This window comes from Muscardinus avellanarius (assembly GCF_963383645.1).
Source record: "Muscardinus avellanarius genome assembly, chromosome: 18".
Classification (NCBI taxonomy): domain Eukaryota; kingdom Metazoa; phylum Chordata; class Mammalia; order Rodentia; family Gliridae; genus Muscardinus; species Muscardinus avellanarius.
The window spans coordinates 3,638,123-3,652,229 of NC_137804.1; the positions used below are offsets into that span (position 1 = coordinate 3,638,123).

Genomic DNA, 14,107 nt, shown 5'->3' on the forward strand with positions numbered 1-14,107 from the left:
AGTATAAAATAGGTCTGGGAGTGAGGCCCATCGGTAGAAGGGCTTCCAGGAACCCCAGTACCACCAAAAAATTAAAAAAATAATAATTCTGGGTGTGTAGCTCAGAGGTAGAATGCCCCTGGGTTCAATCTCCAGTACCACAAAAAAGTTTTGAAAATAAACCTCACACACACATCACACATCACACACACATCACGCATCACGCAATGGCACCATATCTCACCCTCTGTGGAGAGACAGTGCCCAGGTATCTGACTCCCGACCAGAATTCTCTCCTCAGTTCTAGATCAAAACTAGAACTGTAAAACTCACACTGTCAAACTGAACTCCCCTGGCCTTCCAGACCCTCCCTGCTCTGCCCCTTCCCTGTGCCTTATACCTGCAGTGGCGTTTGACCTCAGCAAATGCCGCCCCTCCCCACCACCTACTGGCCCACCTGGTCCTTGACACCTCTCCCTCTGAGCAGCCGCCACGCCCTGTAGGTAAGTGTGCCTGCCCCCCCCCAATACTTCTCACTTCTCTTCAACTCGACACACGTATCTTGCTCGAGGACACTGGTTCCCCAGCCTGGCAGTACACCAGTGGCCTTCAGGAAGCTTGTTGAAAATACAAGCTCCCAGGCCCCATTTCCAGAGGTGCCACGGTCCGGGCAGAGGCCCCGGAATCTGTATTTTTAACAAACGCCTCATTGGATGCTGACGTGCGATACCAAGGACCTCCCCGTGCGAGTCCGGCGTCCAAGCCCCATCCTCTTGGTTAAGTTCCACTTTCAGCCACCTGACTGCTGCCCTCCACCCTCCGGGGCTCCCTTAACCACCTGCCCACAGCAGCTGGGGTGACTTTGTGGAGGGTAAAGGTCACGTGGACAGCCCCCTGCTTCACAGCCCCCGCTGCCCTAAGGAAAAGGACAAAGTCCTTCCCCAGCCTGACAGCAGGCCTCCCCTGCCCTGGTCATGCTGAGTGGAAAGGGGCATTTGATTGTCACCTCTGATCCCGAGGGCTTGTTACCATAGGAACCAGTCCCTGGGCCCAAAGCAGGTGCAGGCAGCACTTGTGGAATGAGCACGCCAGCCAGGTGGGGGCGCTGCTGAGCGGTCTGCGGGCCGGGGCAGGGGCCGCAGCCTGAGCCCATTGCCCTCCTGCACAGGTGGACGTGTCCTTCGCCCTCTCCCTGGAGCTGCTTTCCTACCAGAGGCTCCCAGCTGACCAGATGCTGCCCGGGGTGGACATTCAGCAGAGCAAGAGTGGAGAGAAAGAGATGGTGTTTACTCAGGATCTGCTCCTGGAGTTCACCAACCAGACCACTCAGGTGCGTCCCAGGCTGGCTCCTGGAGGCCAGGGAAGTGTGTGTGTGTGTGGGGGGGGTACTCAGCGGCTGCTGTACCCTGGGGAGCCAGGAAGACACCCCCAGGCGGGGCGCTCTCGGGGAGGTGCCCTGACCCTGCTCTGGGGGTGCTACAGTGGGCCTGAAACACGCCCTGCGCATGGAAGAGGGGCCTGCGCCCTCCCCTTTCCCGGGAGCTCAGCCAGGTGAGGGGCTGGGGCGGCGGCAGGTGAAGCTTGTGTGATTTCATTGCAGGAGAAGGGAGACCACCGGGATGGTGGGGCCCAGAGACCGGCCTGATGGCTGGAGCATCTACACTAGGGCTTCTGTGGGCCCTGGGGCTCCAGGGTGAGCTCCCTGACCAGGCCAGGGGATACAACCCAGGGTGTCAAGGTCCCCGCCCGGCTGCAGGCAAGGGGTGGGGGGCTACAGGGGGACCAGAAGCCACAAGCAGAGGAGCATGGGAGCCGAGCATTCCAGCCAGGAGCCAGCAGCTGCTGGGGCTCAGGGAGTAGGCTGTGCACCAAGGTGCCTGAAGGGCTGCGCACTTCCAGGGCATTGGGCAGGGCGCGGGAGCCTGAGGCCACGATGGCCCCGGGGTCTGAGGAGCTGGGGGGAGGGCTGCGGCCCAAGGGAGGCAGAGCAAGGAGTCAGACCCTCACAGGAGCACAATGCAAAACTATGGTAGTGAAGCTGGAAGGGAGGGAAGTATGGGTCCACCCTGGCCTGTTCCTGCGCAGACCTCCATCGTCCTGGCTCTCGAGGGGACACCAGTCCCTGCCTCCTGTCCAGTTTGTGGCCTCTGCTCTGCTCAGTACCCTACCCTGCATCCTTGGGGGCAGCAGGACCCTGTCTCCCAGGGGCCCCGGCTCATTCCACACTGCGGAGGGCAGGTGGCCCCTCCCTAGCTCTGAGGCTCTGTCCCCAGGTGGTGCCCCTGCGGGCCATTGTGGCCGTGCCCGAGCTGCAGCTCTCCAGCAGCTGGGTGGACTTCGGGGTGTGCTTCGTGAGCCAGCGCAGGGTCCGGGAGGTCTCCCTGATGAATCTCAGCTGCTGCCGGAGCTACTGGACCGTGCTGATGGGTATGACCCACCCTCCAGCAAGGTCCAGGGACCTCACTCCACACTGCGTTTCCTGCCCCGCAGGCTAGTGCCCCTGGGCCTCCTGCAGAGACGACAGCCCCCAGTCCTGTCCCTCTGGGCGGGCGAGCATGGGGACTGCTGGGGGGAGGCCGGGCTTCCAGGATGGCGTGTGCGGCTCCAAGCCAGGCGTCTTCCTCTCCCGGTGCAGAACAGGAGGAGCCCACCAAGGACGCCCAGGCCTTTGAGGTCTCCCCGGGCAGCGGGCTGCTGGAGGCCAGACCTGCCAACTCACCCCCCACCTCCACCACCCTGCGGGTGTTGTTCACTGCCAGGTGAGCCCCCACCCCCCCCCCCCGCTGGCCCACAGGGCGGGGACCCTGCCCGGGGCCCTCTGACCTGGCCCCGCTGTCCACAGGAGCAGCGAGCAGTTCGAGTCCACGCTGGTGGTGGAAGGCGTGCTCGGGGAGAAGGCTTGCACCCTGCGGCTCCGGGGCCAGGGCTCTTACGACGAGAGACACGTGGTGCCTCCCCAGCTCTGAGGCCTCCCCTGCCCACCACGCCTGGCTGAGATGCAGGGCCCAGGGCTGAGCAGGCCCGCCGGGCAGGGTCAGGGCTGGGGCTGAACAGCTCGCGGGATGGAGGGGCTCCTCCCGAGGGCCCTTTGTGGCGTCCCCAGAGCTAACAGGAGGGACAGCCACGCCCTGGGGACACCAGGGCATTGAAGTACCCTGCTCACACCGGGGCGAGGAAGACAGGCCAAAGCCGGCGCCGGAAGACAGCCACAGCCACCAAGACCAGAGGACACGTTTATTACCCCCGGCCGCCATCTCGAGGCCGCGGTCCCCTAGGAGTTACAGGGTGGCCGCGTGGCCTGTGCTGACGTTGGCCCAATGAATGGGGACGGCTCAATACTGTGTCACCAGCGGCCTTTCTCCAAATTGGTTCGAGTGCATTCATAGCCCCCACTAGTGCCGAGGGTCCCATGTGGTCTGCCTCCCTGTGTCCGCTCCGGCAGCCGCAGCAGGACTGTCCGGGTGCTGACTCCAGCCAGGGGCTCAGTTCAAAGACAGCGGCGGCTCCTATTCTGGTCCCGATGCACATGGACACCATACCATAGGCCCTGGGGAAACCAAAAGGTGTTGACAGGCTGTGGCACGTAGGGAGGAGGCGGATGCCACCCCTGCCAGGCCGGGCTGCAGGGACCAAGGTACCCGACAGAGGCAGATGCCCGCCCGCCCGCCCTACGGGAATTGGACCCTGCCGGCCCCCCAGATACACGTGCAGGGCACAGGTGTGCTCTGAGGCAGAGTCCCTACAAGACTGGCCTGGGGGAGACAGGGATGGCACCCCTACACCCCAGCTCAGAGGGTGTGCGACCCCGACCCCACCACTAGGCAGGCCCGCACTCCCAGGCACAGCCCCACCTCTTTCAGTGGCGCCTGAGCTCTTGTGACCTGCCATGCCCCTGTGCACCCCACAGGGTGGCCCAGAGCCACTGCGCCCCCCAGGGGGTTCGCCTCTGGGGGCAGGGGGGAATGCCCAGCTCCGGCCACACAATGGGGACAGACAAGGCTCACCTGGCTGGCAAAGGCCTCATTGATCTCAAAGACGTCCATGTCTTCCACTGTCAGCCCTGCAGGCAAGGCACAGCCGTGACCACAGCGGCCCCGGGCAGGGCTCCGGGTCCCCACCTCCTTGTGCCAAGGTGCCCGGTGTGTCTCCAGGACGCCTAGTGTGCCTGTCACCTGCACACGGGCGAGGGCCCAGCTGTGAAGACCGGGAGGCCTTCTTTTAAACTTCAACAGTGTTCAAGTACCAGGTGGTTTAGGGTAACCCTTACAACCTCGTGCAGGACTGAAGTGCCCTGCACCACTCCAATGGGAAGGAATCTAGTTTCTAGCAAATGCTCACATGCTTACCTGACTCCAAGATCTCAGAATCCGCCTCGCAGAAGCCGCAGGGCCCAAGCCCCGCCCGCCTTTGCTGTCCTCTCCGCCTGGCCACCGCTGGCTGCCCTAGCCTGCCACTGCCCAGCGGCCTGGGCCCCTGGCTTTGGCCAGCGTGGGCCCTGCCCTCAGCCAGGATGCTCCAGAGCTGGGTGGTGGGTCCGGCACGGCTGGCCCCACACTGCAGCCCCCAGAGAAGCCTCTGACTCTGAGTCAGGCCCTCACGCCACAGCGTTAGAGGCGTACCGGCCCTCACCATGCCCAGTGAGCAGAGGGGATCCGAGGCCTGGCTATGGGGAACACAAGACACTCGGTGTGCACAGCCAGCGGGGGCCTGGTGAAGCCGCCCGGCCACAATGGCACTGGCCCCTTCCCACCTCAGGCTGGGAGGAACGAGACTTGCAAACCCCTCGCTGCCTGGGTGGTGTTTGCTATTGTGGGACCACCAAAGACAGCTCACCCCCCCCCATCCTCCCACTGCCTGGTGACACTCACTTCTGCTGGGAGGCCAGCGCAAAGGTGTCCTGCTTCTCATGGGAGATGCCACACCGCTCAGCCACGTTCTCTGAGGTGATCCTAGGGTGTAGACAGCAAACCAGCTGCGGTGGGGCTGGAGGCCTGGGGCTGGGCCAGGCTGCAGCTCTGGGCCGCGGAGCGGAGGGGACCCGCGGCCCTAACCTAAGCAGGTGGAGGTGGGGGCCCAGGCATGGAGGCAGAGGCCAGTCCCACCACAGGAACACTGGTAAGGACACACGAGGGGCCTCACCAGGCCGGGTGTGTGGGCACAGCTGGGGAGTCGCCGATGCCAGCCAGGTCCTCGGTGGCAGACACCAGACATGCTCTCCCCAAGGGAGGGCCACTGGGTGCAGGCAGAGCCGGAGCCACAGAGGAAGACACAGGGCCATGGGGTATAGTGGGAACTGCAATGGCTCCTCGTGCTGGCTTTTGCTATGGCTTTTCAGGCTGGACCCCGGACCACCCGCCCCCAGCCCAGTGTCCTCACACAGCCACAGGGCTGGGACTCCCTGCCACGATCCTGGAGGCCCCCAGAGCATGGGGGTGCTGGCGGCGTGCCCGGGTCAAACACAACACACTTCACATCGGGCACCTCACAGGCCCCGGGGCTTCCCTGCAGGTCAGGGGTCAAAAGCCCCCCCTTTCTACTCCAGGGGCCAAGCCTCAGGGCCTCCATCCTCGTGACTGAGCGCCCCGGGGGCCAGGACAGGGTGGGCTGTTTGGGAGGCCTCGGGAAGGGGAAGTCAATGCAGGGTGGAGCCCACACCCAGAACCTGCAGAGTGGATGCCACAATTGAGGGCGGCCAAGGCTGGGCACTACCAGCCACGAAGAGGAGGCTCCTTGGCCGGCCCTGGACAGGAGCCGAGGGACATGGCACGGAAGCTCCGACGGGCACTTACCCCATGGGCATCAGGCAGTCTCTGGCCTTCTCGTTCTCCAGCAGGCGCGAAGTAATGTTCCCAGGGTTTCCTCTGTCGGCCAGGGACATGGACTCCACCCTGAGGAGGAGGGAGGGGAGCTGAGCCCTCCTGGGAAGCCCCAAGGATGGTGGAGACGTCACGGCAAGAGCAGGAAGGCCAGGGAGGCCTGGGCGGTGCAGTGTGGGAGGCACGGGCAGGCACCGGGCCAGCGAGGCAGAGCCGGCTGCAGGCTGCTGAGCCCCGACTCCATCTCCATCCCCAGACATGGCACTGTGCAAGCCGCGCTCCCGGGGCAGGGCCACGCTTCCCTCTACAACTGTTGACACGGCCACCTGGCAGTTCCCAAGGAAGGTCTTCTAGTGTCCCCTGCAGTGCGGGAAACACCGACAGCCCAGGTCTACAAACCCAGAGGGACTGGAGACAAATGCCTTTAACACAAGTGCAAAGCTCACATAGGAATGACCTGTCCTGCATAGACAAGGAGGTGCACCAGGGCTGAGAGGGAGGCGAGGTGGCCAGTGTAGATGGGTCAGTGGCTCTGCAGGGTGGGCATAGGCTTCAAGAGTAATGACTGGCAAGCCGGGCGTGGTGGTACACGCTTGTAATCCCAGCATTTGGGAGGCTGAGACAGGAGGATCCTGGTTAGCAGATAGCCTCAGCTACTCAGTGAGACCCTGTTTCAAAATATAGAATAAAAAATAGGAGTATATCTTGGAGGTAGGATGCCCCTGGGTTCCATCCCCATACCGCAAAAAATAAAAATAAAAAAACCAATGACTGGCGATGTGGACAGAGCGCTATCTTTTCCCCGACACTATTTTGAACTCTTTATGGCATGAGAGTGCTTCAAACAGCATCAGCCACAGGGTGTTAGCTTGGTTATGACTCCATTTAATCTTCTAACCCATACAGCGTGAAGGCAGGCATCCCATTTTATAGATGAGCACACTGAAGTCCTGGGTGGCGAGATTTGTGCGCTGAGCTTGGATCCCAAGTTAGGTAGCCATGCCTGAGTCCACTCCCAATCAGGACGCCCTGGGTAACTTCACACTCAAAGTGCAGCAGCTGCTCAGGCTGTAATGTGGGTATCCTGCCAGCCCCGGCCCTTAGTACCCTAGCAACACAGTCCTTAACCTGCTAGGAATCAGAAGCCCACTAAGACGCTCATGAAGGTGCCAAACCTCCAGTTATCCTCCCCAGCTCTCCCCCAATGAGACGGGGACATGGGGGACATCCCGGGGCAGGCCGAGCTGTGGCCTCTGCCCTGCTAAGGCCCTGTTTGTGGCCTTGACTCTCTTCCAACTGAGACACGGGTCAGAGCAGCCTGGTGCAGGTCTCTGTGTGCTCAGAGCCCGCTCTGAATTGCTTCCTACCTGCCCAGGAGAGACTGCTGCCCACTCTCAGAGCCAACCCAGGCCGGGCCCTGGCCGTGGGCACCACCCAGGCCCAACTCACCAGCAATGTTGGCCACGGCCTGCAGCCCCGACGAGCACTGTCTCTCGACACAGGACAAAGGCACAGTCTCTGGGATGCCACTGCAACAGAAGGGGGATGGTATGACTGCCCTGCCCACCCGGCTCTGTGGGGAAGCAGCCTGTGCTCCTGGGCCCTGTGACTACCCATCAGAGGAGGCAACCAAGGGAAACAGCCTGGCAGCTCTGCCCCCACGTCACCTAAATTCCCAGGGTGGGGGCGGGGCAGCTACATGGCTGCCCTGGTCTCTGCAGGCACTTTCTCCCCACGCCCCCAAAATACACAAACCCTTTATCCTCATTCTTTTCAACACAGGGCTGGGGAGCCTGTGTGGCCACAGTGAATCTTGTCTCCCTCTGAAGATTCAACAGTGTAATCTACACATCTTTTTCTTCCCAAAGATCAGTGGTTTTTTTGTTTGTTTGTTTGTTTGTTTGTTTGTTTTTGTCTTTTCAGTACTGGAGATAGAACCAACCCAAAGACATTCTACCTCCAAGCTCCACCTCCAGCCCTGTTTTTTTTTTGTTTTGTTTTTGGTTGTTTTTTTTTTTGGTGGTACTGGAGTTCCTGGAAGCCCTTCTACCTCCAGGCTACACTCCCAGACCTATTTTTACATTTTTATTTGGAAACAGGGTCTCCTAAACCAGCGCACAGCTGGCTTCGAACCTTCACGATGCTCCTGTCTCTGACTCCCAAGCACAGGGATTACAAGCGTGCGCCACCACGCCCGGCCCAGCCCTATTTTTTATTCTTTACTTTGAAACAGGGTCTCATCGAGTTGCAAGGGCCTGAGTAGCTGAGGCTGTTCGCAAACCGCGACCCTCCTGTCTCGGCCTCCCAAAAGCTGAGATTACAAGCATGCACCACCACGCCCGTCTATCAGTGGGGTTTTTGCTGAGTCAGGCCACCAGAAGAAAAGCCATGTCTCAGGTGTGAGGTCAGCAACCTTCCTAACCCCTTGGCACCACCAGTGACCACGTGGCCCAAGAGCCCGTTCCCAGCTGGACTAAGAGCATCTAATATCATCTACTACCCCCTGCCCTGGGGGCTCCCCAGGCGCTCATGCTGGGCTTGGCCTTGGAAGCTACACACCCTGCCTTGGCCAACAGTGTGACGACCTGGGGATATCTCTGAGACTGCCTCTGATATGTTCAGAGCCTCAGGGACCTAACACATCCAAATGCATCCAGAGTCCTAGCCAGCTCTACAGAGGGGCCACAGGTGAAAGGCCCCCTAGGCCTGTTCAACCTATGCAGGCGTCCCAGTTCTAGAACACCTGGCATCCTCACCGAATCCAGCAAATTCTCTCAAAAGACCAACTGAAGCCGGGCGTGGTGGCGCACGCTTATAATCCCAGCACTTGGGAGGCTGAGATGGGAGGATCGCACAGGTTTGAAGCCAGCCCCAGCCACTTAATGAGGCTCTCAGAAACTTAGTGAGACCCTGCTTCCAAATAAAATATAAAGTAGGTCTGGGAGTATAGCCCAGAGGTAGAAAAGCCCCTGGGTTCCACCCCCAGTACCACAAAAATAAATAAATAGACCAACTGAGCATAAGGCACCAGCTGAGTCGTGCTGGGGTGTTAGAAAGAAGGCCTCTCCTTTGGGGCCGAGGGCTGGGGAAGCCAAGTCTAAATGGCGAGGCAGAGAGAACAGGTAGGAACATACTCCAGGGAACAGGAGGGGCACAGTAGGGAGAAGAGCGGGCCGGCAGGTTGGCCAAAAGAGGAAGAGCCCAGGAAATTAGCAGCTGGGAGATGAGGCTGCAGGGAGACAGTGGAGACCTGGCTGGAGGCTCAGCCATCCCCCACTTCCTAGAGGCCTGCCTTCTATTCCCTTCCAACACTGGCTAATGTTCCTGTCGCTTCTATTCAGTGCATGCGCCTGGAAGATCAAAGGCAAGTGGGTCCTGAATCTACCCGTGGAAATAACGGGAGCACCCTTGCCCATCTTGAAACAGTAAATGCTGGAGGGTCCGAGGATCAGGGCTTCTCCTAGGCTCCACAGTGCCCCAGGGGTCTGCCAGTTCCCAAGCCTCTGCCTAGGGCTTGGGCCTCCTGTTCCCAGTACGCTCAACCAGCAAGGCCAGGAAACTCACATTCTAGCACATTTCTGCGGTCACTTACATGATGGCTACAGTCTAACTCCACACATCCGAAAGGTAGGCAACAGGGTGGCTTTGAGGAAAAATCAGGCCACAGAGAGCCTTTATTCCAGTTCTAAAGCCCTATATGTCTTGGATCTGGGCCAGGTAACCTTCCCTCTGCCCCCTAGTAGGGGAAGTTTGGGTCCACAGCAGAAGATCCCAAGGTTTTTGGTTGCCAGCCTGTCGTCCAGGATCTAGTGTACAACGTGACCCTCCACCACCCACAGGCTGAGTTCTCGGGCCAGGAGCCCCTAGAGTTACCGTGGCCTCGCCAGGTTTTGACATTCTCTCTTCTGTCCTAGTGTAGACAAAATGGAGGGTGCACTGGGAACCTGGCTCTTCTGCGTCCTAGAGCGTCTCCCGCTAGGCCCCCTGCTTTCCCTCATCCTTAATATCCAGACTGTGCCCGCAGGGGGCGCACAGTGTCCGGTTTTAGGGGTAGCCTGGCTCTCAGGAGGCGATCATGTCGAACTCGGGAGAGTCCACCGTTCCCCTTAGTGAAAACGCAGGATCTGGAGGCGTGGGGAGGGGGCTCGGGAAGGACGGGAAGGCGGGGAAGGGCCGGGCGCAGAGCCTGCGCGCACGCTGCGCTCACCCACGGAGATGTCTCCCAGCTGCTCCGGCCTCAGCTTCACGTCCTGGAGAACCGCGGTCATGACGGCGGACAGAAGCTCGTCGGGGGTGGTGTCCTGCAGCGGGAGCGCAGCGCCGGTGAGTCCCGCTCCCGCATCTCACCCCGGGGAGACAAGGTGGCCAAAGCTCGCGCGCTGACCACCTCCGGCCCCGGGGCCACCGAGCAGCCGACCGGACCCCAGCTCCACCGTCTCAGCCCTGAGCCAGCCCCGAGGGGCCTCACCTTGAAGCCCCCACGCCCCGCTTTTCCGATGGCGGTCCGCCGTCCATGCACCACCACCACGTCCGCGGGCGAGGCTTGCGGGAAGCCGCTGGAGCACGGTGCGGCCCGAAGCCCCGGGCCCGACTGGGGCAGGTCGGCCAAGCTCTCCAGCACCACCTGCAACCTCCACTTTGGGCCGCAAGGACTGGCAGACCGAGCCCTAGCTTCGCCGCAGATCCCCCGGAAATTAAAGCCACACGCGCAGGCGTGGAACGGCCCTCGACCGGACACCGCAGCCCTGCTCGCCTCACGCGAATGGGCCTCGGAGGCCCCGCCCACCCCACCGTAGCCAATCAGAAAGAGCAAAGCCTTAGGACACACCCCCAACACGACCCGCCTGTCAAAGCATGGCCCTGAGGCTCCGCCTGGAAGCGTTTCCTCCCAAAGTCCCGCCTACCGCGGACTGCCGCAGCCAATCAGGAAGTGATTCTTTCGGAAGTGTTGCCCAGAAATAGACTGGAAACTTTTTTTTTTTTTTTTTTTTTTTTTTTTTGCGGTACTGGGGATGGAACCCAGGGGCATTCTACCTCCGAGCTATACCCCCAGCCCTATTTTTAATTCTATATTTTGAAACAGGGTCTCACTGAGTTGAAAAGGGCCTAGGGAGCTGAGGCTGTCCGTGAACCCGGATCCTCCGGTCTCAGCCTCCCAAATGCTGGGATTACAAGCGCGCGCCACCACGCCCGGCTGTCTGGAAACTCTTAACACCTTAGCAGAAGCCGAAATGGGACCCCAAAGTCACGTAAATTTCTTGAAATAAACCGGGCCTCCACCAGGAGCCCAGTCCTCCAAAGCCCTACCCTCTGCCCGCTGCAAGACAGAGGGCGGGGCCGCCGGGATCCGGCCGCGGCCTCGCGTTAGTTGCGGGGGGAGATCAGACTCCGGTTCCACACCCTAGTCCGCTCCCCCGCTTTCGGCTCCCCAGCACTCAACCCAGAGGACCTCAATGCTGCCCGTACTCCCCGTCTACTCGGAAAGGGGCAGGTTCTCCCGGTGATCTCCGCAGAAGAACGAGGCAATTTGGGATTTTAAAGGCGGTGAAGGGGTTTTACAAAGATGTCGAAGTGTTTCCAGCCCTTTAACTGGGCAGAGAGCGTCGCGCCCTTTTTATACCAATCTTACAATCTCTTGGGGAAATTCCATTGGTTCCCACCCTCCCCACTAGTCAGGGGCCACATCGAGGCCGAGGGAGCATGCTGTGTGCAATTAAGACCTGGGGAACAAACGCACAACCAGAGCTCCAGGTCTGGACTGTGTCTTCAACCCTAAGGGGCAAGGGTGAGTGCCTGGCAGGACCGTGGGTTTATCTGAGTCCCAGACACATCGTATTTGCCCAGACACCAAAGGGCAGGGTGCTCTGTGAACCCCAGTCCTGGAGGGTAGGGTTAGCACCCCCCACCTTTGAAGGACAGAGTCACAAACGTCTCTCATTCCTGAAGGTAGTATAGTCTCCACTGGTACCTGCAAGTGCACACCCGGCCCCTGACCATTCTCCTGGCAGGATTGTGTGCTCCCCAGAGACTCCAGAGGGCAGAATGGGTGCCCCCCATACTCCACAGCAGGACCATCAGATCCCTTAGATCCCCGACAGAGGGGATATGACTCTATCCAATCCAAAAGAGCAGGGCAGGGGTCGCCCATCCCTGAAGGAAGTTGTTCACCCTTTACCCCCACCCAGGCCCTTGGGAGCAGGTCAGTGGGCCTCCTGGTCTCTCAAAAGGCACAGGTTCTGGGTTCCCACATCCGCTGCCCGCCCCTGAGACCCAGAGGGCAAGGGTGGGGCGCCCCACCTCAGCATATCCGCACAGGACTCCAGTAGAGGGCAGTATAGTAATATTGCTCAGAAAGAAAAAGCAGGGTTGCAGATAGGAGCCAGAGGGGAAGGAGGGAGTGTGACTGGGGAGGAGGGGAGGAGAGGTGAGAAAAATAGTTCTGAGCTCAGGCAAAGGCCCTGGGGTTGGACCAGGAGTCAGAATTCAGGTTGCTTTGGGGCAGCAGAAGCAGCAGGTGAGGATCTGGAGGCTGGTGGTCTAGGAGAAGCTCAGGTGCCTGGAAATGTTGCCCATCTGCCACTCGCGAGGGCTCACACAGGGACCTGCACGGCCCTGCAGCTGCCCCACACCGGCCTGGTCTGCTCCCGGCTTCTAGAACAGAACACCCCCCTGCTCCTCAGGTCCTGGGCCATCTGGCCCTGCTCGTGGACTTTAGACCTTCCTGTGTCCTGCCTTCTGTGTTCTGCTGCTCTGCACAGCCGCTCCTGGAAGCCCAGCAGCTGCCCACGCTCTAGGCTGCAGAGCCCGGGTCCCTTGCCCCGACTCCAGCTTCCTGCCTCTCTGGAGCCTCCTCCTCCTGCCAGAGTTGACCTGCAGGAAAAACAGCCCCGGCTGGCTCTGAACCTCAGCCTGTGTGTGATCTGTTGGTCCAAGTCACTTAGCCTGAGGTAGTTAACTCAAAGGGCAGGGGCTGATGGGTAAGTGAGCTTGGCACCCTGCAGCACCAGGGTATAACAGGACAAGCTGGTGCCTGGCTGTGTCCCTCTGCTCCAGACTCTGAAATCCCAGAGCCACAGGCGACCCGCCGAGGGCTCATGTTCCTCAAGTAAGACCGGAATGTCTCCTCTCTGCTACTCACAGATGTAGCTTAGTGCCCGGGATACCATTTGGCATTGAATAAAGACTACTTTTTTTTGTCTACAAAAAATGTGCTTTAGTGTAGAGCCCTCGTGGCCTGGAGCACCAACTTTCTGGGATCATCTTCTCTACTTAGAGCTGTGTGTTGACCATTATGACTCTTAAGTGGGTCTTGACTCCAGAGAACTCAGGCTGTGGGTGCTGGAAGATCAGGTTGGACACTAGATGTCAAAAGATGTAGAAGAAACTGGAATCCTTGGGATCCTTCTCTTGGGTGCCAAAACTTTACTTTGGGGGAAGGCAGAGGTGTGTTACCCAGCCCAGATCCAGGGCACACAGGACTTTGGGACTAGAACAAAGGTTATATGTGGACTGACTTTTACCCAAAGATAATATGCTATTTTAGAAGCATGAATTCTGTCCTCATCTGCTATAAAAATAACCACAGGAACATGCTGAAGAATGTCTTCGCTTTCTTTGCTGGTGGAGAAAACAGGACTATCCCGTCAGCAGAGGCTTGGGGATAGGAGACCCCTGGAGCAGGGGGGTGCCTGGAAGGAGCCCTGGTCCTCTTGGCCCTGCAGCACTGGCTCTTCCAAGATGAACAACATAACAATATAACTGATTATTCATTTGCCAGGCCATCTGTCCCTTTGTCCCTGACCCTGGTACCCGGATGGAAACTTCTGACTGCCTACCAGGCTCTGGGGATCATGGTCAGATCTCTGATGATTGATTTGGTCACTCACCTTTACTCAGATTGGGGCTCCTGCTCTGCCTGCAGCAAGTCGAGCCTTCAAAGTTGTTTTGGGCAGGGCTTGGGGGCTGGGGGACAGGCAGTGGAACCTGGCTGGGTGCTATGGGCCCTGGCTGGGTGCAGCCCAAGATGCAGGCTGGCCTGCGGTCCTGGCTCTTTTCCAACTGAGACACAGGTCAGGGCATCCCAGTGCGGGGCAGCCAGGACCTGGCCGCGGGCCAGCAATGCTTCCTGTCAATACACACTCCACAGGGAGCAGAGAGACCGTGGGACACGGCACAACCCGGCTGCCGCACTCAGCCAAGCCCATTCAGCAGCCCCTGCCAGGACAGCGCCTGCCGGCCCCAGGCCCTGCCCAGAACAGCGCCTGGGGCTCCTCTGAGTGAAGGTGAGTGACTGAAGCACCAGAGAATCATCA

General features: G+C 59.8%; 2 protein-coding genes across 2 annotated transcripts in view; one reads left to right on the forward strand and one right to left on the reverse strand.

The window, feature by feature from the left end:
• Positions 1 to 2,945, forward strand: part of DLEC1 (DLEC1 cilia and flagella associated protein) — a gene marked incomplete at both ends in the record, with an annotated part of 69,182 nt that extends 66,237 nt beyond the window's left edge. The window contains 4 exons of the mRNA XM_080715865.1: positions 1,148 to 1,309; positions 2,253 to 2,406; positions 2,615 to 2,738; positions 2,822 to 2,945. Coding sequence (XP_080571991.1) covers positions 1,148 to 1,309; positions 2,253 to 2,406; positions 2,615 to 2,738; positions 2,822 to 2,945 — 564 coding nt within the window. The remainder of the gene's footprint in view (positions 1 to 1,147; positions 1,310 to 2,252; positions 2,407 to 2,614; positions 2,739 to 2,821) is intronic.
• Positions 2,946 to 3,250: 305 nt separating this feature from the next.
• On the reverse strand, positions 3,251 to 12,487 carry ACAA1 (acetyl-CoA acyltransferase 1; the record flags this gene model as incomplete). Its single annotated transcript, XM_080715866.1, has 12 exons — positions 3,251 to 3,277; positions 3,373 to 3,526; positions 3,790 to 4,039; positions 4,326 to 4,642; positions 4,848 to 4,928; positions 5,769 to 5,867; positions 7,163 to 7,324; positions 9,669 to 9,807; positions 10,003 to 10,096; positions 10,264 to 10,431; positions 11,103 to 11,112; positions 12,390 to 12,487. The coding sequence occupies 12 exons, from the start codon at positions 12,485 to 12,487 to the stop codon at positions 3,251 to 3,253; spliced, it is 1,599 nt and encodes a 532-aa protein (XP_080571992.1).
• Between the last annotated feature and the right edge of the window lie 1,620 nt (positions 12,488 to 14,107).